The sequence below is a fragment of the Euphorbia lathyris genome, chromosome 2 (assembly GCF_963576675.1).
Source record: "Euphorbia lathyris chromosome 2, ddEupLath1.1, whole genome shotgun sequence".
Taxonomy (NCBI): Eukaryota; Viridiplantae; Streptophyta; class Magnoliopsida; order Malpighiales; family Euphorbiaceae; genus Euphorbia; species Euphorbia lathyris.
The window spans coordinates 97,252,140-97,277,106 of record NC_088911.1 but is presented as its reverse complement, the minus strand read 5'-3'; the positions used below and the strand labels follow the sequence as shown (position 1 = coordinate 97,277,106).

The 24,967-nt window shown below is 36.6% G+C and overlaps 1 protein-coding gene across 2 annotated transcripts; it reads right to left on the bottom strand.

Annotated features, from left to right (window-relative positions):
* Positions 1 to 7,525: 7,525 nt before the first annotated feature.
* LOC136219075 (heat shock 70 kDa protein 16) lies at positions 7,526 to 15,754 on the bottom strand. 2 transcript variants are annotated; one of them, XM_066006301.1, is made up of 10 exons: positions 15,549 to 15,754; positions 13,812 to 15,145; positions 11,262 to 11,474; positions 9,924 to 10,019; positions 9,689 to 9,814; positions 8,971 to 9,171; positions 8,354 to 8,500; positions 8,145 to 8,273; positions 7,899 to 8,029; positions 7,526 to 7,816 (listed from the first exon to the last, which is right to left on the bottom strand). In XM_066006301.1, the coding sequence occupies exons 2-10, from the start codon at positions 14,979 to 14,981 to the stop codon at positions 7,768 to 7,770; spliced, it is 2,262 nt and encodes a 753-aa protein (XP_065862373.1). In that variant the 5' UTR covers positions 14,982 to 15,145; positions 15,549 to 15,754; the 3' UTR covers positions 7,526 to 7,767. The 2 variants fall into 2 exon arrangements, with proteins under 2 accessions (XP_065862373.1, XP_065862374.1); XM_066006302.1 differs by having other exon boundaries at positions 13,812 to 15,027.
* Between the last annotated feature and the right edge of the window lie 9,213 nt (positions 15,755 to 24,967).

Below are 24,967 nucleotides of genomic sequence, written 5' to 3'. Positions count from 1 at the left end.
CAAAGAGTTAGAAGACCATTGGAACAAGATGGGTCTTCAGAAACAAGTTGGATGAACAAGGGAACGTAGTCAGAAACAAAGCAAGACTTGTAGCTCAGGGCTACAGTCAGCAAGAAGGTATTGACTACGGTGAGACCTTTGCCCCAGTGGTAAGGCTAGAGGCAATTAGAATTCTATGTGCATATGCATCTTACATGAACTTTAAATTATTCCAAATGGATGTCAAAAGTGCATTTCTTAATGGAGTTATAAACGAGGAGGTTTATGTTAATCAACCTCCAGGTTTTGAGGACCCTAAATTCCCAAACCACGTTTATAAACTCAAAAAGGCTCTGTACGGCCTCAAGCAAGCACCACGTGCTTGGTATGAGAGGCTGACCAGTTTCCTGCTGACTAGAAATTACGTCAGGGGCAAAGCTGATACAACCTTATTCATTAAGAGAAAGGGTAAAGATACCCTGCTGGCCCAAATCTATGTTGATGATATAATATTTGGTGCAGCTAACGAATCAATGTGCAAGGAGTTTAGCAAACAAATGCAGACTGAGTTTGAAATGTCCATGATGGGAGAACTCAACTTCTTCCTCGGTCTTCAAAATTAAACAAGGAAAGAATGACATCTTCATCAGTCAAGCCAAATATGCCAATGAGATATTAAAGAAATATGACTTGGAAAATTGCAAGCCAATATCCACTCCTATGGGCACTGACACTGTCCTCTGCGCTAACGAGAATGGTAAGTCAGTAGACAGCAAATTATATCGAGGTATGATAGGCTCTCTACTTTACTTAACAGCCAGTAGACCGGACATTCAGTTTTCAGTATGCTACTGTGCTAGATATCAGTCTAACCCTAAGGAATCTCATTACATTGTTGTAAAAAGAATCCTTAGATATTTGCAAAGCTCAGTGAACGCAGGTTTATGGTATCCCAATACTCATGATTTCACACTCATAGGATACACTGACGCTGACTATGGACGGGATAAGCTGGAACGTAAAAGCACCTCTAGAGGATGTCACTTCTTAGGAAGCTGTCTTGTATCCTGGTTCAGCAAAAAGCAGGCGTCAGTAGCCTTGTCTACCACTGAAGCTGAGTACATTGCTGCTGGTCATTGTGTTGCTCAAGTCCTATGGATTAAGCAACAGCTTGAAGACTATGGTGTTCAAATAAAGACAATTGACGTCAAATGTGACAACAAAAGTGCAATTGATCTTTCAAAGAACCCAATTCAACACAGCAGAATGAAGCATGTCAGCATCAGACATCACTTCATTAGAGATCATGTACTCAAGGGTGAGATCAAGCTGACCTTTGTCCCAACGGACGAGCAGCTTGCGGATATCTTCACGAAGCCACTGGCCCATGAGCAGTTCAGCATACTGAGAGAAGCTATTGGTATGTTTAATCCTCTTCAGTAAATTCCTGAACTAAATGAATATGCATGCTGAGTGAACTACTATGCTGAATGATTGTTTTTGCTGAGTACTCATTGAAATTAATTGAACAGCAAATACTGAGTAAACCTGCACACTGAGTAAGTTAGTTTAAACTTAGAAATCATCCCTTTATGTAATACTGACCACTCAGAATATGAAACGCTTAGTATTCTAAACGCTGAGTGTTAGATCCGTTAGAATAAATGCAAAAGCATGCGTATAGCCACCTATGATGACGTACGCGCCGAATGTGTCATAAAAGCCAGGATTTTTGTCGGTTCACAATCCCGAGGCAAAACTGACACATGGATGCGTTTGGTAAATCCCCATTGTTTTCTCTTTACGACTACCAAATTCTAAGGCAAAGAAAGCTTTCTCTCTAAAAACTCTCAAAGCTTCCCAAACGCATTCTTCAACTATGACTAAAGTTACCTTCAACATCTCCAGTGCTGGTCACTCTAAGCCCAGCTCCGATGAAACTTCCAGGCAAACCTCTGTGCCGGAATCTACCAAGGTCACCTCACCGAGCAAAGGAAAAACTGGCCAAACCTCCTCTGGTAAGGGAAAGCCTGAAAAAGTCAGGACCTATTCGAAGGTCTTCGAAAACGTCCGAGAATGGAAGGTTGAGCCCTCAAGATGGGTATCTGAAGCATTCGTACAAACCGAACAACCCTTCTGTGAGTGGATTTCACAAAATGGATGGACTGAGTTGTTTTCGATTAGGGATCACACCTATCCTGACCTGGTAAAGGAGTTTTACCACAACCTTCGCGTTGCCAATGATAACCAGGACTACTTGGTAACCGTGGTGAAAAAGAAAACCATCTTCATCAACCCTCTCTACCTAGGAAATTTGCTTAAGTTAAAAACTGAGGGAGCAAGGCTAAGGAGGTCTAGAGATCAGGATGGTACTGGGTATGAGGTCAACTTCTGTAAACCTGAAGGCCACTCATGAGAAGTCTCAGCTTCATCTATGGGTCAGCACCAGAAGATGGCTCATTATCTACTGAGTTACTTTATTTATCCGAAGATCAACTGCACTACCTCAGCAACGAACTTCGAACAGTGCTTTATCTGGCATTTGCTGACATACAAGCCGATCAACATGCCAGTATTTCTCATTGCTGGCTTCCAAAGGAGTACGGGTACTCTAAGGCTAGGATCACTCATCACCAGGATCCTCATTGATCATCAGGTAGACCTGACAGATGAAGAAACAGCTAGAGGATCTGAGATCACAGCGGCTTCACTGAGAGCGTTGAAGTTCGGTCAGCCTCTAAAGAAAGGAAAAGCTGTTGCTGCCGCTGCGAGTGCTGAACAGCAAGCTGAGGGAACTGCTGTCCCAAAGAAAGGGAGAAGGACTAAGGCCCCAGCTTCCCGGAAAAGAAAAGCTGTTGAGACTCCTTCCCAAGATGCTGAGTCTCCAGCTAAGAGGCAGAAGTCAGCTGCTAAGTCAGCTGAGAAAAGGTGCATGCAAGATGAGCCTGAAACTGAGGACACTAATGAGCAACCTCAGAAGAAGCAGAAGCCTTCTACACTGAATCCCCTCGATGTTATCCCTACTAACATTGTTGTGCCTGGTGACTCTCACTACACACAGTGTTTAGGAACTGTGTCTGGGGAACAGGAAGAAGAGGTACAACTGGATGATCAGTTCATCTCCCAAGTAGAGGAAGAACTAGATGGTGATAGTTCAGAAGAAGACGAAGAAGACGAGACCAGCAGTCAGGATGACGCTGAGGAGACAACCAGTGAGGTTGCAGCTGAGCAAGCCAATACTGGGTTGGCTGCTGGAGAAGAGCAAGAACTGGACCAACACAATATTGATCCAGTCCAAGAGCAAGCTGACCTCCCTCATCATGATCAGGAAGAAACTTCTCCTTCTCACTCAGGAGAGTCTATTCCAGCTGACAAACCTCCTCCTCCTCCTCGAAGAAGAAAACTCATCAAGGCAAGTCAGAAAGAAGTCATTGAGACTCCTGTTGAACTAACAACTCTTCCTACCTTTGCCATTCAACAACCAACCAAAGACCCCTCTGCCCTAAAACTCAGATTTGTTGGTAGAAAACCTGCGGCATCCATCGAAAAACAAGCCTCTGTTTCTTCTCAATAGGAACATGCCGACCAAAATGCTTCTGCCACCTCAACAAGTCAGGTTGAGACGAGTACTGTCAATGCTGTCCACCCAAGCATTGTGCTGACTCCAAACACATCTCCCCCCATCAGCACAGACAGTATTCGAGTTTCTACCTCTCCAATTAACATCTCTGCCGATCAATCAACCCTGCCAGAACCTCAAGTGCAGATTGGAACAACACTTCCAGTCACTGACCATGTCATTCCTTTGACTCATCCTCCTACCGGTCACACTGATGTCACTGAAGGCTCTCAAAGCTATCTGAATGCCACTGAGTCCGGTAAAAGAATAATCGACTCAGTGCAAGCGTTGATCAAAGACCTTCAACAATCCACTCATCCTGCTACTGGGTCTTCATCTATTGAGACTACTCAGCTTTCCCAGGTCACTCAGCTTCTCAACGAAGTTAAGGGATTCAAGGACTTGCTGAACGTCATCATCTCCTATCAAACACAGCAAGCTAAGCAGGATTCCATCGCCAAGCTGGCCGAGATCCAGCTAACAACTGTGCAACACTTAAATGCTCTACAACAGCAAGTACAGAACTTGTCAGCTGTGAACCCTGGATATGCAACTTCTGATGAGGTAAAGATGCTTTTTGCTCAGCTTCACACCGAGCAACTCAAGACAAATGAGCAAATGGTCTCTTACTCTCAGTGCTCCGTCGAGCAAATTGGTGAAGTTGTTCGACTGCTAAATCTGAACAAGCAGGAGATGGACACTGACCAAATGAAACAAAACGAAATGCTGTCCATCACAAGGCAAACCTTCAATCACATCCGGCACACAAATGTTCAGCGTCAGTACTTTGACACCTACCTACTCAAAACCTTTCATCAAGTCATTGCTGGACTGACTGATGCGCTTATATGGATTGGTAAGTCTGAAGCTTTCATCGTCAGTATGATCAGCGCTACAGAACTCAAAATTCCTGATGAAGTCTCAAATCAGGGTGTTGCCATTTTTGATGGTGTAAATGAAAGCGCTGACCGACTTAAAGTGATGTCCAACGAACTAACCAGGGTTGTCTTAACCGACAGCTTTAGAATTCTTCCTCCCGATGCTGACAAAACGGAGGAGAAAGATCAAGCGAGAACACCAGCAAGAACACAGCATGGGTCAAGTCAGTCCCAACAGAAGAAAAAGAAATAGATATATAGGCTAGCTCAGTATAGGCTAAGTATGTAGTCTGTATTTCTTTTTGCCTATCTTTGAACTGTTGATTGTAAACACTGACTATCTATTTTTAATATCAATACTTGCATCTTCCGTTCAAAACTTTGAGTTATGAATTATCTGTATACGATGCTGTGTATAATGTTATTCTGTATCTTCAATTAAAACCCAATACTGATAACATGTTTGACATTGACTTATATGCCTATATAACACTGTCTTATAGAACTCATTGAACAACAAATTACTCAGCACACTCTAAATGATTAAACCTTCCGCTTAATACTGAGTAAATAGAATATGTTACATAAGCTGACCTATATCTGAAAACTGACCTTAGACTTACTCGATTAAACCTTTAAATGTTTAGAGTAAAACTAAGTCAGTAGCTCAACCCTGACGGGGGAGTTTGCTAAAATAATAGGTCAACTATCATGGGGGAGCTCAACACTGAGTTCCTCGCTGAATAGTTTTGCCAACATCAAAATGGGGGAGTTTGTTGAAACACCTTTCCACATAATTTTGATTTGACAAAATTGTTTAAGTATAATTGAAATACATATTCTAAAACACACTAAGTTTAAATGCTTTGATTTATTCTACTAATGTGTTTATTCAATGTTGAGTTAAATTGTTTATAAGACACAAGAATCAAAAGGCCCAAGCCCAATACGGAAGTTAAAGCCCAAGTCAAACAACTCAGTACTACTCGGCCCACGTTTTGACAAAACGTTGTCGCTTTGGACAAAACGCAACTCAGCGAAAGAAGGATCTAGAAGACCTTCGGGAACAACTTTAAGATGAAGCTGCTGAGTAGATTCGACAAACGTACAAGACAGCAGCTGGCTAAGGAAAACTTCCAGACAAAGTATTTCTACTTTGGGTAAAGTTCAGATGACACAGTATGCTGTCCAGTTGAATTTACCATAAAAGGAGAGACATTCTGCTGAGCTGACCGAGGACAGAAGATACACAAATCTGATTGGCCGAGAGCTCTGAGCAACTCAGGATGACAACGACAGGAAGCCGTTTCTCTCCAACGGTTATTTCGAAATTCGAAATGACCGATGCCCAGACATCTCTATAAATAGAGTGCCATCAGAAGCTTCAACACTTACAGAACTTGATCAAACCATTACGCTGACCAAATCTCTACGCAAAGTTCTGCAAGCAAAAAGCAAAGCAACCTTACACTACATTCAATATCTTTTGTGTAAAAGTCTAGAGTGATTATTCAATCATCTAAGGTGTCTTAGCAAATCATTGTTTAGGACAAACACTTATCATTTCTAGAAAGTAGAAAGGAGAGGCTGAGTACTCGGTTATAGTACTCAGCGAGAGATTAGGATTGAGTAGAGATATAGAGGAAGGTACTCTTGTTATACTCAGTTGCTAAGATTGTAAAAGGTTTGAGGCTCTACCTTTAAAGAGCTCAGTAGAGGATTCGAAATCTCGGAACGTGTTCCGGGGACAGGACGTAGGCTTAGAAGAAGCCGAACCTGGATAAATCTGCTGAGTAACGTATTTCTTACCTTAAACTCCTTATATATATTGCTTGCTTAAATAACCAAAAACTGACCAAGTTAAGAGGTCAAGCTGAGTTGTGCGCATCGAACATCTGAGCTCAAGAATAGACTTTAAGTGCTATCTCCTGACTCAAGTCAAGAAACTGACCTAGTCACCAGTTGACTAAGCCAATATCTTACTGATCACTCAGCGCCGCTGTTGAATCCTTTTTCTCTTTAGAAAAGAATTCTGCCCTAAGGTTAAAAAAGTTTAAATAGTTCCTAACCCCCTCCCCCCTTTGGAACTATACTTCCAACGTTATAAGGGACCAACAGCTTTTACTAAAATAAAATAAAATAAACTATTTATTTTTTTGATAAATTGTTCAAAATAGTAATTTTTGTTGGACTGGTTATTAATATTCAAATTAATAAATTATATAAGAAAGTAATTATAAAATTAATGAAAATTAAAAGAAATGCAAATTACATAAAAAAAATTACAATAAAACTCAAACAAAATTTAACATTATAAATTTACAAAAGAAAAATACATCAATTATTGCTTTTTTCTTCCCCATAGCGGCTGAAAATCTCTTCGACTAAATCACCTTATAATTATTGATTTATTGACCTGTTATAAACTCGTACTCGATTTCAAACATACTCAATTGTACTTATAATATTTAACTTAATTAAAAGATAAGCTCTCTTGAAAGAGCATCTTTTCCATTCCAGGTGCACGTACTTTTTCTCTTATTAATATTAAGAAAATAAAAACAAAAAAATTCTCCGCGAATAGCTCGGTTTATGATCCAATAGACACAAAGACAGACTTTCCTACAGGAATTAAGGAGTCAAAAACCAACTCTGTTAGATTCTTTTTTATCGTTTTTCTCTCCCAGCAAATAAAAAAAAATCTAGTGCTGTCAGTAAATGCATAATTTGGAATATTTTAAATAAAAAATAATTATATACTTAATAGCAAACAAATTGGATATATATTTTTAAGTAATTAATATTTAATATTAATGTTTTCCAAAAAAAATAATTATTAATTACACATTATTTACAAATTAATTATTAATTACACATTAATTAATCTTAAATATATCAAACAATCAAATATATATTATTTATACATTTATTCATTTTATTTTAATTTTTTTTACAAATGGAGAGACCAACTACCTAAAAAATGTGAACTAAGCATTAACAATTGATGGAGATGATCTTAGTAATAAATTAATTGGAGCACTAATAAACATTGAAAGCCAAACAAAATTCATATTCATGATTTGTGGTGTTGTACAATAATGAAAACCATTGGAAGTCTGAAACAGAGAAGAAAAGCATCATCTTCACCTATATATTGTTGTAACATTTTCAGGTAACTGAAATATAAAATTGGATAACAGTATTCCTTCCTTCTAATTCTAGACTAGTGTATGGTTATCAATATTAAAAAATAATGTATATTTAGGTTTCTTATACATGTATGAATTCAACCTAATCTTGCTGCTCTGAATCCTTCCTCTCCAGAATATGCTTGCATCTCCTGAAATTCATCTTTAAATTGTCACGCTACTCACAAAATTAATGCAAATATAATTGACAACTGAGAAGAATAAGAATATTACGAGTTCAAATCCTCTGCACGGCTCCTTATCTCTCTTGACCATAAGACCGGATTAGTGTTCTTCGGTAAGGAATCTTGTTCTTGGCTTCTCTCTTTGACCCACTGCTCTGCTTTATGACATTCATTAAGGATCTGAGACAATTTTAATTTTGTTATATGAAATTGTTGACTCCTAAGTGATATGTACTCTTAATATTATATCACACCAATTTCCATTTCAAAGGGGGAAAAAGGAAAAAGGACTTACTGATTCCCTATCCTCGGTTGGGAGAGACTTAGCAGCCATTTGATAATGCACAATTGAATTCATCAAATCGCGTTTGGCGTGTGCTCTGGCTTCTTCATCTTTATGTCGATTTTCAATAGGATCCACCAACTATTTTGAAGGGGTGAAATCAGGAAACGAATACAAACATATGGATAACCCAAATTTGATGCTTTGAGACATGAAAGTACCTTCTTAAGGTCCTGCATTTTAGAGGTATAAGCATTCTCAGTTTCATCGTCACCATCTTCATAAAGCCATTCCTCTGTCTCCTGTAGGCTCCTGGAAATTTCCTCCCTCTCTTGATCATTGGCAAAGCTCCGATAAGTGTTGAATAGCTAGTCATATAAAATTTTATCATTGCCCAACCAGAATATTGAAAGAAATAAGGGAAACAATTTAAAAGAGCAAAATGAACTGAAGATCTCTCTGAGATTTTTGAAACGATTAAGATTTAGTATGGTGTATTTCAAACCTAAACTATAATTCATCTTCCATGTAGTTTATGGTCAATATGTGCCTTTCATAGCTAAATATAAGCCAATAGCTCAATATTGAGATTCAAGTTCATAATTATGTTCTACAGATATACATAACATATTTAAAAATCAATAGTAGAGACGTGCACCACACCGCATTATATAAGAATATAATATATGCATATCTTACAACATTAAAAATCTAGAAACTACAGCAATAAAATTGTCCTTGTAAACAGATTCACCAAAAAGAAAAACAATTTCCAAAAAAGAATACGATGGTATCTTACGAAGGATGTGATTCTCTACCAAAAGTTTGAAGTTCTAACCTTATTACGCATATCATACACATAGGACTCCAATGCATTTTTTCGGTCTTTAGCTTGTTCGACAATCTTGTCCTGTTGAGCCAACTGAAGTTCCTTGTCTTTCGCTTCTGAAAGCTCAGCCTTAGTAATTCCACCATAGATGGTCTCACAAACTGGAATCTCAAGCCTCCTCCTGGCTTTGTCACTTCTTCTATCATTAGCCTGGAATATAATGAAGCACAAATGAAATTGGAACGTGATCCTAGGTCTTCAACTAAGGTTACATGAAAGAAACAAGCAAAAGAAGAGTATTGAGTCACATATTACAAGAAACAAACTATCATTGGCTTCAAAATCTATATGCTTGAGCTTTTAGAAATCTGTCTGTCATTCCTAGATGCCCACCATGTTATTATTTCAGTCACAAAACTTTCATCACAAGGTAGAGGATACCATGAGATCATCGCACATTAAACTTTCTTCAAAGGGTGCATATTAGAAGTAATAAAATGATTCTTGTGCACTCGGATACAAACTCAAGTTTTTAGGTGGAGCAATTCTTCAGTAAATGTGATTTCATAAAGAACATTATAGACAGTGACCAGAGGGGTTCATCACCGGTCTAAATTGAGATGCAAGTCATTTAACAAATAGAACTTCCTCACAGACAATGTCAAGCATATCATAGTACAAATCTATCTATATGCATGTGGTGTATAAATGTACAGGGAACTCGTACCTCATCCTCATCAGTATTTGCAGGCCTTGTTGAAGAACCAAAAGAGGTAGAATCAACCTCCATTTCGTCACCATCCATTTGACCAGTGGCTCTTCTTACAGAATTATCCATATAGTCTTCCACCAACTGAAGGCATAACAAAACTTAGATTATACAAGAAATCAACCAAATACTGAGTCACTGACATTTTAAGGGGACTCGATTAAAAAAAACAACAATAATAATAATAATATACCATAGCTGAGTCAGCAGTGACAATCCCATGAAGGTTCAATTGAACTCTAACTTTAACCCTTGCCTTGTCATTGTAGGAGCTTGGCAAAGGCCCAATCTGCATAAAATATTTAGAATGAACACAGAAGTCAAGTATCCAGTAACAGAAGATATATTCATGCCTATGTGAAGCCACACATAGAATTGCATGATGTTTTTACAGCATGAAATATAGCATTTATCTAACAAACAGCCATGGTTGATGGAAAATAGTTGACAAAATGTTGGTGCACAGAACGCTACGATTCTTTCCATTTAATGGAGCCCTTAACCTAGTGTTTAACAATCACACAGAGAGATAAATAAGCACCCCTTTATTCTCACAATTTTCAGTTGTGGCACTCTCAGCACCATGATATGCAAAAGTCAAGCACAAAGCTGACATCTGAAATCGTTTAGTTTGATATTCCAATCAACGTAACAATGTTCATTTCAATTCCTTTACGATAATTTATCAGTTGCACGAGGCTCTTTACAGGAAGCGAATTGGTCAAATGTCATTCCCCCATACTGATCACATATAGCAAGTTTATGATTATGCTCAGCATTCTCTCTGCAAACGTATAAAAGGGTCATGTCATGTCTATGCTTCAAGTTTTTACTCCGAGATCTACAGTCCTGTCATGTCCAGCTTAAGGCTAAACTTTTATTTTCAACTTGTTATGCTGGTCATGCACTAATTCTTGTGTCATTCAAAGTTAAGAAGTTCTAAGAAATTAAAACATGTAGAGGCACCTAGTTCCATTATGATTCTGATACAACAAATGCCACCCAGAAGAAATTGCTAGAATATAAGATACTACCCCACCTAATAATTGTAAACTTATAAAGATAATATGAACCCATGCACTCACTACTGAATTTACAATGACTCACTACCTCCCTAAGTAATTAGAAATTCAGTTCATGTTTGCTTAAGATGTAGGATTGATGTGGTTAGGAACCCATTTTATGTTTACAATAATGTTTCCAATGACTGATGAAATAAAATTTCTGAAGAATAAATGAGTTCCAGAGAAGGAAAACATTTTCAACTTATAGGTCTAATTCATCTTTCATTGGAATAAAGACAAGTTTTAAATTTTATATTGAATGTTGAATATATTGATCCAATGCCGTTTTGCAAGAAGAATATAGATGTCTCACAGTTATCAACATTAGCTACTTTCTTCAAAAAAAAAAAAAAAAACATTAGCTACTTTTGTCATTGATTATCAGAGGAGCTACTCATAGCAATCATCTGGCAACCAATCTTCAATATCATGTGTGGGGGACAGGGGGTTAACTTTAGAGCACTTGCCTTGAAAGAACTTATTTTTGAAGATACACCAGGGGCCAATTCATTTGGATTGGCATAGAATGCTTCTAAATGAAACAAATTACTACGTTGAAATGTCAAAACTTTAATGCTTGGAATCGGTTGGCCTTTCGGAAACAGTATGCCATTTGACCCTGTGCCAATTGGACCTTCATCTGATGAGAATCCAATAGAGAAAGGAAATGAATCTTGAACCTGCACAGATTGAATTGCAATTACTTATTTTGTACATAGCAATGCACCAAAAAACATAAATGAGTCTTGATGTTGGAGAATATCCAACTGATTATTGCACATCTTGAACTTCTGCAATAAATGCCACCATAGTTGTTAAAGGCGCGCCTTATGCAAGGCTCAAGGTAGGTACGACAGGCAATATGCTCTGTCGCCTGTCGTATTTTAAAAAATACGACAGGTATGACATACTATATATTCTGTCACCTGTCGTACTTTAAAAAATACGATAGGTACGACAAACTATTTTATGTACTCATTTGGTATTTAAATTGCAACTATGCGACAGATGTGACAACGTTATACTACTTCAAATGCGGAAAGTTTTAATAAAGTACATAAACCTAACAAATAAAGTTTTAATCCATCAAGTACATAAACCTCAAAAATAAAAGTTTTAAAGTACACAAACTTCAGAAATTAAGTGTCCATATTCCTCGAACAGCTTGCTGCAGAAGTTGAGATATTAGTTGGCATCCGTATTGTATTTGGAAGCGGACGATGACAATTCATCCTATTATGACCAGTATTCCAACCTGTTGCATGTTGTGCGAACTACTTCTTCGCCTTGTGATGATATTCTGTTTTGACTCTTTGGACGACCCTTAGATGGCTTACTAAGAACTTTAGGGGGCAGAATTCTCATAGGGGGCTCGCAGGTTGACCATTATGATTGGTGACCAACTGGATAAACAGACTCGGCCCATGTCAGTTTCACTTTTTCGTTCATGTAGTAAGGATCGACCCACTGATATGCATCTGTTAAATTAGACGTTGCAGCAACTTTACACAAGTGTAGACATGGAATCCCGGATAGTTGCCATCTCCTTTTGAATTCAAATCCACAAGCCCACCCTTTAGTCGATCGCCGACGTCAAACATGTGTTGATTGATAGGATGACAAGAACATTTTACAGATTTCAAGACATGTCCTTTTAGTTTTTCTTCGGCCCACTCACACAAAAACCACCCCTAATTGTGTGATTTCCGCACCGAGACAGTGCGAGGAGAAAGTGGGGGAGGGGTTTTTGATATAGAAGTGTGTTTTGCTTATTTGTTTGTTTTGATTTTAATGGTTGATTAATTTCAACCACCAAATAAACTTAATCTTGACGCATGATCTAAATAAGAATATGAAGAGACGTAAGTATAGAAAGACTAGAGAGAGATTAAGAGCAGAGTCACCTAAAGAATAGTCTCCATTCAAACAGAAACTGCGACACACAGAAGAACCAACTGAGAATGTGCAGCCTGGAATTGTGGCACTAGTTAGGTACTTAGGTTAAGACATTAAGGGGGCGTTTGGTTCACACGGGGTAAGGGAAAAGGAATCAAGAAAGGGAAACTAAAGGAAAGGAAAGGAATAACCATTAATTCCCCTATGTGTTTGGATATGTTTAGGAAAGGGAATGGGGTAAAGGGAATCCAATTCCCTAGAGGGCATGGGGTAATGGCCTAACCTAAAGTGGGGTAATGGCTTAACCTAAAGTGGGTAAAGGGAATGAGTTTTTTTTGTAAACAAACAAGAACAAAGGGAATGAAACCCTAACCATTCCCATTCCCATTCCTAAAGACCCCAAACCAAACGCCCCCTAAGTATATGTTAATGTCTCTATGAAGTATGAACTTAACTTGGTGTTTTTGACATTTAGTATTATATTTTTATGCGGTTTTGCCTTGTTTATAAATTATGTGGTCATAAGTGTGTTTTTGCTTTAACTAGTAATAGAGTATATATATATATATATATATATATATATATATATATATATATATATATATATATATATCTAAATATATTTATTTATTTATTTATTTATTTTCTGCGCCTCGTGTTCCTCAGGCGCGCTCCTTGCGTTGCCTTGAGCCTAGGCTCCACGACCCCTTAGCGCCTTAGTGCGCCTTGTGCCTTTAACAACTATGAATGCCACAAAGACTTGTTCATAATGCAATCAAATTTTGTAGTTTGTATTGGAAATAAATAGAGAGTGTTGGTCATAAGGCATAACATGAAGACAAGCTCTTAACAGATAAGCAAAGCAATTAACAAGGGAAGGCATCTTATTTTTTGTTTCTATTTTTTCCCACAATGATTGCCAAATTACTGAGCAAATAAATTATCATACACTTAAATATGATGCTTTCTCAACCTGTCATTTGAGCTAAATTAAGCAGAAAACTAATTATACTAAAAAGGAAGAAACTAGTATTGACTTGAAATAGAAAATCATGTACCGAAGGAAACAACAACATAGTTTTGACATACATTTTAAAAACTTAGTGATTCAAGATACAAACCTCATATTCTCTCACTCGAAAAACTGGACTAAGCATTGCACATTGAAGGGCACATCCACGGGCCACACATTCACTTGCATTCAATGTTCGACTGGGTTCCTTCCTAAACATAGAGGCTAACATCTTACCAATAGCTGGTATTCTAGATCCTGAACCAACAAGCTCAACAGAACTAATTTTCCCAATAGGTATCGCTGCATCAGCTAAAGCTTTTTTGCAAGGTATACTAATCCTCTCAAATAAATCTGAAGCCAGCCTCTCAAATTCCTCTCTCTTAATAAAACCTTTCACATCTTTCTCATCCATCAAGCACTCAATATTTAGTGGTGCCTGTGCATTCGCACTCAAAACCTTCTTCAACTTCTCACATGCTGTCCTTAACCTAACACATGCCCTGATATTAGAATACACATCTATTTTGTACTGCTCCTTGAATTGTGCTGCAAAATAACCAAACAAAACTTCATCGAAGTCCCTTCCTCCCAATCTGCTATCAAAAGCATGCGATAGAATCCTCATTTGCCCAGCCTCAAACGATACAATAGACACTTGCATATCACAATGACCAATGTCAACAAATGCAACATATACCGGCCCAGCATTGGGGAAGTCTGTTTTGTAAATCCCATAACTTAGTGCTGTAGCAGTAGAGTCATGCATCAATCTCAAAGGCTTCAATCCAGCTATTGCTGCAGCATTCAAATATGCCCGTCTCTGCAAGTCTGAAAAATATGATGGTATCCCAATCACACAATCTGAAACTGGGATTTCCAAATTTTTCTCTGCTATTTCTTTCAAATGTGAAAAGAGCATCCCCATGATCTGAACTGGTGTAAATGTATGTGATTCACCCAAATACTTCAAGTCAATCAAAATGCCACCATCCTGTCCTTCAGAAGTTCCAAATGGTAACTTCTTTAGGTCATCTTGAACATCAGGATCAGTAAAGTTGCGGCCAATCAGTCTCTTCACTTGAGATATTGTAGATTTTGGGTTCATCGTAGCAGAAGCAGCTCCTGCAGACCCAAGAAACCGCTGTTTCTCCCCAAAACATACCACTGCTGGTGTTTCACGTTTGCATTCATCATTCAACAACACGTCAATACCCCCTTGTTTCACCACGGAAATAACACAGTTTTCATTACCAATATCAAACCCAACTACACTCATTTTAGCTCCCCAAGAAAATATACCCTTAGAAAGACGATTATAACACCTACACAAACAAAATAACTAAAATGATCAAGTTCTTCTCCTTGCTTATGAGTTAATCGCCTGAAGAACTTGTTGCCAAATTCCTGAAAATTTCTTTAACGTCCTTGAATTTTCAAATGCTGCAAAAAAAAAAAAAAAAAAGAGAAGGGGGATTTCAATGAAATGTAGCTTTATTTACTCGATTCACAATCGTGATATGCTTAGCACTTAAACCAGCGTGGTCACATTGTTAAAAAAATGTAGGACGAGAAAAGCAAAATCAAAATTTCGGTTTTAAATTCTAATTGATCCAACTCCGCATAGAACGTCAACATGACAACATGACTGAGCTGGCCATGGCAGATACCTGCCTCCATTGACCCTCTCTCAAACATTGGGAACCAAAAGATTGATGCGGAAAAGACCAAATTTAAACGTTCTACCCGTTCCATCATTCTCTGGGAAAGTAAATTCTCCAGAGCAAAAAATATCTATGGAGTTTGGCTTAATGAAGCAGAAAAGAGCAAAAGAGAATATCAGTACCTGATTTCAAGAAAGTATATGCGAGGGAATACAGAATAGGAAACGGAACCCTAGAAATGACAAGAAAGTGAAATGGAGGTAAAGAAACAAAATCTGCAAGTTGTTTGTTGAGGCCGCAACCATTCTCGGAGGGCAAATTTACCCATTAAATACAATTCTCAATAAACAGTATTCTCGTCTTCTTTTTCTCGCAGCTTCAACACTCTTACAATGAAAATTCTAATTTTATATATAAAAAATATTGTTCAATTATTAACTAATTTTTTGAAATTCAAATAGTTCTTACTTTTTCTTATGGAAATATATTCTTGCCTTTTAATTTAAATTAGCATTTTTTAATCATTTCAAGAAACAACTAACTCCATTTTATGTTTTAAATTACCAATATCACATAAAAAAAAATTAGAATTTTATGTTAATTTTTAATTAAAATTTATTATTCAAACTAAATTTATTACATATTAACGGTTGTTGTTTTTAAAAAACTTATGTGGTTGTTTGATAACACTTAGGTGTCGTTTGTTAAGATTTAATGACCTTCGTAATGGAATAACCATTACATTAAAAGCTCATTACCATATTTGGTTGCATGTTACAATTTCATTGTAATTGAATGAGAAAACCTTGAGTTAAATTTTGTTGAAGAAATCTTGTAATCCCCGTTACTTAAAAAATGTCTTGAATTCTCATTACATTGTCATCTAACCTCTAATTTCTCAAATCTAACCTCTCATTCTTGTCAAAAAACGCAAAAAGTAGAAAAACATGAAAATTGAAAATGAAAAAAATGAAAAAAAAAACGAAAAACCGAAAAAATGCGAAAAATGAAAAAAATGAAAAAAAAATGAAAAAATGAGAAAATAAAAAACGGTGAAAAATGTTGAAAATAGAAATTAAAAGAAACGACACAAATGTAAAAAAATATAAAAAAAAATGAAAAACTATATACTAATTTATTGATTTCGGTTAGTGTACTTTTGTATTTGATTTTCATTCGATTTTTCACATTTTTCGTGCTTTTCACGTTTTTCATGTTTTTCGTTGATTTTAATTATGTAAATAAAATTTTATGATTGCATTTAATTAGGAAAATATAAGTATTGTAATGGTTATTACATTCCATCATAATTGTCAACCAAACATGGTAATAGAATCACTATTCCATTCCATTACATTACAACTTTGATTACATTACGACATTGATTACATTACAGCATACCAAACGGATCCTTACAAATTAAGTGTTTTCTAAAAAAATAAACTAATAAGTGTTAGAAATATAATATTTTAAATGTTAGTAAATATTATTATTATCAAATTTGAAAGTATTTAATTATAAGTGCACACTTTAAAAACATGGATAATTTTGAAAAAAATCATGTGATTATATTGATTTAACATAAGTTTCTATGTTTTTTTTAAATAGTGATTGTCTGTTAGTAAATCACACGAAATTAAGAAATTCCGCATAACAAAGGATAAAATCATCCAAAAAATATGACCCTATAAAAGGTCCAAGTGGTTGAAATTTATCCCTAATTTTGTTTGCTCTTCCTTTCCAATTTGCAATAATTCTTTAAACCTTAAGGGCGGTTTGTTTTGGGGGTTTTAGAAAAGGGCAAGGGAATGAAGATGTTCTATTCATTTTGTTGGTGTTTATTTCATCAATTCAATCATTTTTTATACCATATGTTAGTTTTGAGTTTACTCCTAACTCATCTAATTTCATTCCCTCCAACCCCCTAAAGTTTTCCATTCCATTTTTCCTCTCTCTCACTAAGAGGACGTTTGGTTCACAAGGGGTAAGGGAAAAGGAATCAAGAAATGGAAACTAAAAGAAAGGAAAGGAATAACCATTAATTCCCCTATGTGTTTGGATATGTTTAGGAAATGGAATGGGGTAAAGGGAATCCAATTCCCTAGAGGGCATGGGGTAATCACTTAACCTAAAGTGAGATAATGGCTTAACCTAAAGTGGGTAAAAGGAATAAGTTTTTTTTTTTTTTTTTTGTAAACAAACAAGAAAAAAGGGAAAGAAACCCTCACATTCTCATTCCTAAAGACCTCAAACCAAACGCCCCCTAATTTAAATATCTACTTTTCTTATAAAATTTCATTCTAGTCTCTACTTTGTTTTTAAATTTTTTTTGGTCCATATATTTATTTATACTTTTTTAATCCTTAGATTAATTTCACTTTTGATCCTTATACTTATATATTATTTATTTATTTATTCTCAAAAAATATTTTTGACTAATTTTTATTTTTATCCTTATATTTTTTTATTTATATTTTTTATCCCTAAACTAATCTCACTTTTGATCCTTTTACTTATTTATTTTTATTTTTTATCCTAAAAAATATTTTTGACAAATATTTTTATTTTATCATATTATTCGGTTTTGGTATTTATTTTTAATTATTTTAAAATAATTATTTTATTTTTAAAATAGAATATTTATGCATTTTCTTTGATTTATTTTATTTCTGTTTCTTCAGTTTCTTGCATTAATCTCGACAGCCTTTCTGATAAGGTTTTCAGCAGTACGGATAACCTCCTTACAAGCTCTCCATACTAGATTCTTAATTTTGTTAGGTACCTTCAAACACCATAGTTTTTTCCAATCCCCAAACCCTCCATTCTCTCTTCTATGCAGCAGCATTTTATAACAACTTCTCACAGAATATTCACCATGATGCTCATGTGCCCAATACCAGTCATGATTAGCTGCAACCTCAGACAATAGAATACTCAGTATATTATTTGCATCCTGAGTATTAAACACAACCCGAACAACCTCAACATCCCAAGCCCGCCTTCCTACAAGAAAAAGAGCAGATACAGGTTCGTATGCCAGATTACCTGGTAGTATTGACGTTGGCCTGCCATCAGGATTCTTTGTAATCCACTCATCTTTCCCAATTAGCAACGATTCTCCATTGCCAATACATCATCTGCAACTCTGAAACATCAATTGAGCCGCTTCCCAAATACTGCTCCAGATATAACTCGGATTACTTCCCTTAGGAGCCTGTCGAAAATCACAATTACGGAAATATTTCACCTTCAGCAATCTCGAAACCAAAGCATTAGGATCAGATAAAATTCTCCACCCCTGTTTACTAAGCATTACCAAATTAAATTCCCTAAGCCTCTTAAACCCCATACCACCCTCTTCCTTAGGTTCACACAGCCTATCCCAAGCCAACCACTGAATTCCAGAACTTCCATTACGCCACCAGAATTAATTAAACATTCTCTCCAGCTCTCTACAAACCCCAATTGGTAAAAAAAACACATTCATAGCATAATTCGGCAAAGCCTGTAGACTGGTCTTTAACAAAACTTCCTTTCCAGCTCTAGATAAGAACTTATTATGCCATGATTGAATCCTATCCCATGCTTTGTTCTTAATAAATCGTAAACTGCTGATTTATTACGCCCCACCATTGACGGAAGTCCCAAATACCGACCTTGATCTCTCGTCTCCTGCACCCCCAAGACCTGACAGATTGCATTCCGCACATGATCCACCACACTACAACTAAACAAGATGGCAGATTTATCAAAGTTAACAACCTGTCCGGATGCAAGCTCATATTCATTCAAAACTTCCTGGACCGTATTACATTCTGTCACCGTTGCACGGAAGAACAGATAGCAATCATCTGTAAAAAAAATAGATGGCTAATCATAGGGGCACCTCTAGCAATCTTACAACCATTCCACAATCCCTCACGCTCATTTCTTCGAATCAGCGCACTTAATCCTTCTGCACAGATAATAAATAAATACGGTGAAAAAGGATCCCCCTGCCTAACCCCCCCTATACGGTACAATTGGCCAATTTCTTGCCCTTTAGTAACAACTCTATATCCCACAGTAGTTAAACACATCAGAATTAAATTGATCCAGGCATCCGCAAACCCAAATCGGATTAGCATGGCTCGCACAAAGCTCCACTCAAGATGGTCATACGTCTTGCTCATATCAATCTTTAATGCAGTAGTACCAAATCTCCCATGTGTCTGTCTACTAAGATAATGTGTTGTTTCAAAAGCAATTATGATATTATCAGTTATCAAGCGCCCCGGAATGAAAGCACTTTGAGATTCATAAATTAAGAGATGAAGCAACGGCTATAAACGATTAGCAATGACCTTAGCTAGAATCATGTACAGAACATTACAAAGAGAAATTGGTCTAAAATCCTTCATCGTTTCCGGTTGCTTCTTCTTCGGGATCAAAACAATATTCGTATCATTTACATGAGGTGGAAGACGGCTTGAACTAAAGAAATTCCGATAGAATTGAACCACATCATCACTAATTAGGGACTAGAAAGTCTGATAAAATACAGGATTTATACCATCAGGCCCCAAAGCTTTGTCCAGATGCATTCCGAACATGAATTTCTTCACTTCTTGATGAGTGACTTCACGCACGAGTTCAGCATTCTGCTCCTCATTAATAACAGTTTGAATATTCTCCAACATATCCAACGAAAACGAATTCGCAGATTGAAAAAGTTCCTGAAAATAACTTTTCATAACATTGTTAAGCCCATTATCCCAATCATGCCACCTTCCATCTCATCCCGCAACTTCTCAACATGATTCTGCTTTCTTCTCCCATTCACATAACTATGAAAAAACCTCGTGTTAGAATATCCCAACTTCAGCCAATGTGCCTTAGAACGTTTCTTCCAGAATATCTCCAGGCGGCCTAGAGTTTGGAAATAGATGTCCTGCTGCTCCTTAAAATGTCGCAGCCCTTCCTGATCCCGTTGGCTTCTAAGGCGAGCCATATACGACTTGGCTTGACTTAATTATTTCCACAATGAACTGATATAGTCCTTGCCCCACTTCCATAACTCCTTACTACATACCTCAATTTTATCATGTACATGCACATTGCCACTTTTCCGTCAAGGCTCCTCTATAATTGATCGACATCCACTATCCTTCAGCCATAAATTCTCAAATTTAAACTTTTTAACCCAAACTTTCTTACTACGATGTTGAAGTGACAATAAAAGTGGTAAATGATTAGACGAAGTAAAGTTCAAAACCTTTACCATAACATTCAGGAACAACTCAAGCCACCCAGAAGACGCCAGAGCACGGTCCAAACGCTCTTCCACCCAGTAAGACGTTCCTTGACCCTGCTCCCATGTAAACGGATAGCCAATAAAGCCAAGATCCACAAGACCACTCTGAACAACCACGTCACGGAATCCATCTATCAACCCTTGAGGGTGCGACCTCCATCCCCTCTTTTCCTTCTGGGAAAGAAGATCATTAAAATCCCCCATACAGCACCAGAGTAGATTCGACTGCCCAACAAGTCTACGTAGTCTACACCAAGACTCTTGTCTTTGTGCCCTCTCTAAAACCCCATAAAAGCCAGAAAAACGCTACTCGGATTGAGAGGCCAACAACATACAAACATCAATAAAATTCTTGTGCATGTCAATTATCTGAACCATATCAGCATCTCTCTAAATAAGGCCAAGCCCACCACTTCGGCCTACCGAATCCACACTAAAACACTTTGCAAAATTCAACCTTCTTCTAACGGCATCCAAACGATTACTGCTAATCTTTGTTTCTAAAAGAAAAATAACATCCGGTTTATGTTGACGGAAAAGATCCACCAGAACGCCCACTGCACGTGAGTTGCCCATCCCACGGCAGTTCCAGGCCAAGATGCTCATAATACTTGGCGGGCCTGTCTAGTAGAGCCCGCCCCAAGCCTGTTTGTTAGGCCCAATGGAATATCAGCACTTAATTTCTCACTCTCCCCATCTTTGGGGCTCCCATCCATCCTCATTCTCTTCACTTCAGCCACTACCATTCCCTCCAAATTGTCCTTATCACACCCTTGTCCATTATGGAAAGTTATCTTCAGAATAGGTCCACTACCCTCTCCACTATTCTTATCAACCACCATAACCGTCACCCCCACTATCTGATTTCTCCCGATTACCACTCTCCCCCATATTATGGTGCTCCGCCCCATGAGCCACCCCTGAACTGCTGCCAGTTTCCACCTCCTTACCGGCATAAAAACCCTGAATGGGAACCATAGAGTTAACAAGCCATCAAGCACCTTTGGTGAGTTTCTTTTTACTATTTTGAGCAAGCATATATGACCCATAAGGTTTTTCAAGAACACCATTTGCTGATCCGTACATCCTCGGGCAAGCATACTCAGTGTGATCCAACAAACCACACGCAAAACAGAACCTTCGAATACGTTAATACCGGAAATCAACCCAAAGCCACTCACCCCCTAGGCCTTTTTAACTTCATGCGACACATAAGCGGTCGACTCACATCTAACGATACCCTGATACGAAGAAACTCCCTCTAGATACCTTGAAAATTATTCGGATTAGAAGAAATAAAACCGCCAACATAATTCCCAATCATAGTAGCAACCTTCTCAGACATAAATCCATGCAGTAAATTAAATACCTGGATCTAAATATCAATATAAAACAAAGGAACAAGAGACGGTGAATCGTTCGGACTCATACGGTGCACCAGCAACAACTTATTGTCAAATGCCCAAGGACCATTCTTTAAGATTCGACGAATATCAATCTCATGGGAGAATTGAAAAAGAAAGATGTTGGGATTAATCGAACGGATATAAACCCCTTTCCCTGGCTTCCACAATGCAACCAACAGATCCTTCATAGCCGGAAAATCAACTGGTTTAACTGTTAGAAATCTCCCTACTAAGCACCATCGCAAATCCAACTGCTCCGCACTGAGATCCCCATCATCCACAGTGAGGCCGCCCTCCTCCTCGGCCAGATTCAGATTTGCATAAGCAGTTTCCAAATTACTCGTTAGCGCCATCAAAAATCTTAGCAACAAAACAATCTTGCTATAGAGAAACAAGACAGAGCAAACTTGTCATATAAACAAGACCATGTAGCGAAATTAGTATTAATTGTCCCTATTATTTTTAAACTTCTTGCTTTTTAATTTAAATTAGTATTTTTCAATCATTTCAAGAAACAACTAGCTCCATTTTATGTTTTAAATTACCAATATCACATAAAAAAAATTAGAATTTTATGTTAATTTTTAATTAAAATTTATTATTCAAACTAAATTCATTACATATTAATGGTTGTTGTTTTTAAGAAACTTATATGGTTGTTTGATAACACTTACAAATTAAGTGTTCTCTAAAAAAATAAAATAATAAGTGTTAGAAATATAATATTTTAAATGTTAGTAAATATTATTATTATAAAATTTGAAAGCATTTAATTATAAGTGCACACTTTAAAAATATGGATAATTTTAAAAAAAAAATCATGTGATTATATCTATGTTTTTTTAAATGGTGATTGTCTGTTAGTAAATCACAGGAAATTAAGAAAATCGTCTAAATTGATGACGTAACAAAAGGTAAAATCGTCCAAAAATTATGACCCTATAAAAAGGTCCAAGTGGTCGAAATTTGTCCCTAATTTTGTTTGCTCTTCCTTCCCAATTTGCAATAATTCTTTAAACCTTAAAATTGATTGAAACTGAATCGATTTATCCTTAATCTCTAACCCCTAATTTCGTCTGTTGTTCTTTTCCAATTTACAATAATTCTTGTTGAATGAAATTTAAACTCGTCATCTCATAATTCTCACTTGTCGATTAGTTAGTGACATGAAGTTCACTATTATTCCAACTAGAGAACTCGGAGTATAACATCACGAACGAAGGTGAAGATGGGGTTTGTAAGATGTGCTAGATATCTGAACTTGTATGCTTGTAGATTCCTCAAGTGGATTGACCCACCAACATGCGTTAGAGAAAGCGAAATATTGCAAGAGCACAAAATGGATGATCACGAGGGGTGAAATTTGTGAATGTCGGATTCGTGAGACTAAAATGCATTGTGAAGTAAAAGACCTTACAAAGAAATACGAAGTTGGAGATTCTGACAATACGAAACAAGAAAGAAATAGTTGTCCTGCGGAAGGAAATGGATAATTACAGGAACGAAGAAATTATTTGGGTTGCAAAATTATTTAGGGTTTATTGTACTGTGCCTATTAATAGTTATGTGTGGTTTATTGAATAGTGATGGTGGTAAGAATTTGGGAAGAAAAACTTAGTTTTGCATGAATGAAAATGGAAGTGTTTGTTTGGGGAAGGTTTGTTTGTGAAGAAGTGCTGGTTAGCGAAAAAGGTTTAGTTATATATTGTAGTTCTTTTTTGTAATTGAAAAGAAAATTTGAAAAATATAATGGTTATTTATTTTGTTGAATGATAATTTATTTTGTTATTTTTGGTTGAAATTGGTATATATTGTATATTGACTCAAATTGGTATAAATTTCTATACATTGCACTATGTCTCAAATTGGTGTTTGAAAATTGGATTCATAACTTGGTATATATATAAATTTGTATAGATTGCAATATACCTCAAATTTGTGGAAATTGGATTCATGACTTGGTCCGTTTCTTAGAATTCCACAAAACAACGCCACCAACTATACTAAAATATAGCCACTAATTGCATTGGAATCAACTGACAATGTGTTTTAGTCAGCATTGTTATATCCCTCAAGGACGGTTGGAAACTTTGGTAATGTAATCCAAGTTTCATGGTTCTTTTAAGGTATCTCATGACCCTTTCTATAACATTCCAATATTCAACACTAGGTTTATTATTTAATTTGCACAATAATACCCATGACATAAGCTATGTCGGGTCTAGTACAATAAGTGGCATAGTGGAGGCTATCAGTCATGCTAGCATACTCTGATTGTCTCACACTATCTCCAATGTTCTTAAAAAACTTTACACTAGGATCATAAGGTGTGCATGCAGAATCTTCTCAATATAGCGAGATTGATCTAAAAAGACTCCATTTTCAGACCTAGTTATCTTGATGCCAAGTATGACATTTGCTTCTACTAGATCTTTTATGTTAAAGTTTTCACATAGCGTATACTTCACAACATGAATATTAAATCCAAATATCAACAATTTATCAACATATAAACATATAATAGTGCAAACACCATTTTCATATTTATAGTAGATGCATTTATCATTGACCTTGAAGCCATTTGAAATAATCACATTGTCAAATTTTTCATGCCATTGCTTAAATGCTTATTTTAGATCATACAAATATTTATCTAACTTACGCACTTTATGGGCTCGATCATAAACTACAGAGCCCTCGGGTTGATCCATATAGATTTATTCTTCCAATTCACTATTCGAAAAAAGCAGTTTTAATATCCATTTGGTGCACAACAGGATTGTGTACAGAAGCAATAACAATCAAAATATGAATAGATATAATTCTAGTGACAGAGCCCTCAGATTGATCCATATAGATTTATTCTTCCAATTCACCATTCGAAAAAACAGTTTTAATATCC

Bases quoted from the DNA above. Each gene is read 5' to 3' on its own strand.
- LOC136219075 (XM_066006301.1), bottom strand. From the start codon at position 14,981: ATGAGTGTAGTTGGGTTTGATATTGGTAATGAAAACTGTGTTATTTCC. The intron at 11,475-13,811 runs GTTTGTATCTTG...CAATCTGTGCAG, and splicing joins TTCGAGTGAGAGAATATGAG to GTTCAAGATTCATTTCCTTT. The intron at 9,815-9,923 runs GTATATTATTAT...TTATGCCTTCAG, and splicing joins TCACTGCTGACTCAGCTATG to TTGGTGGAAGACTATATGGA.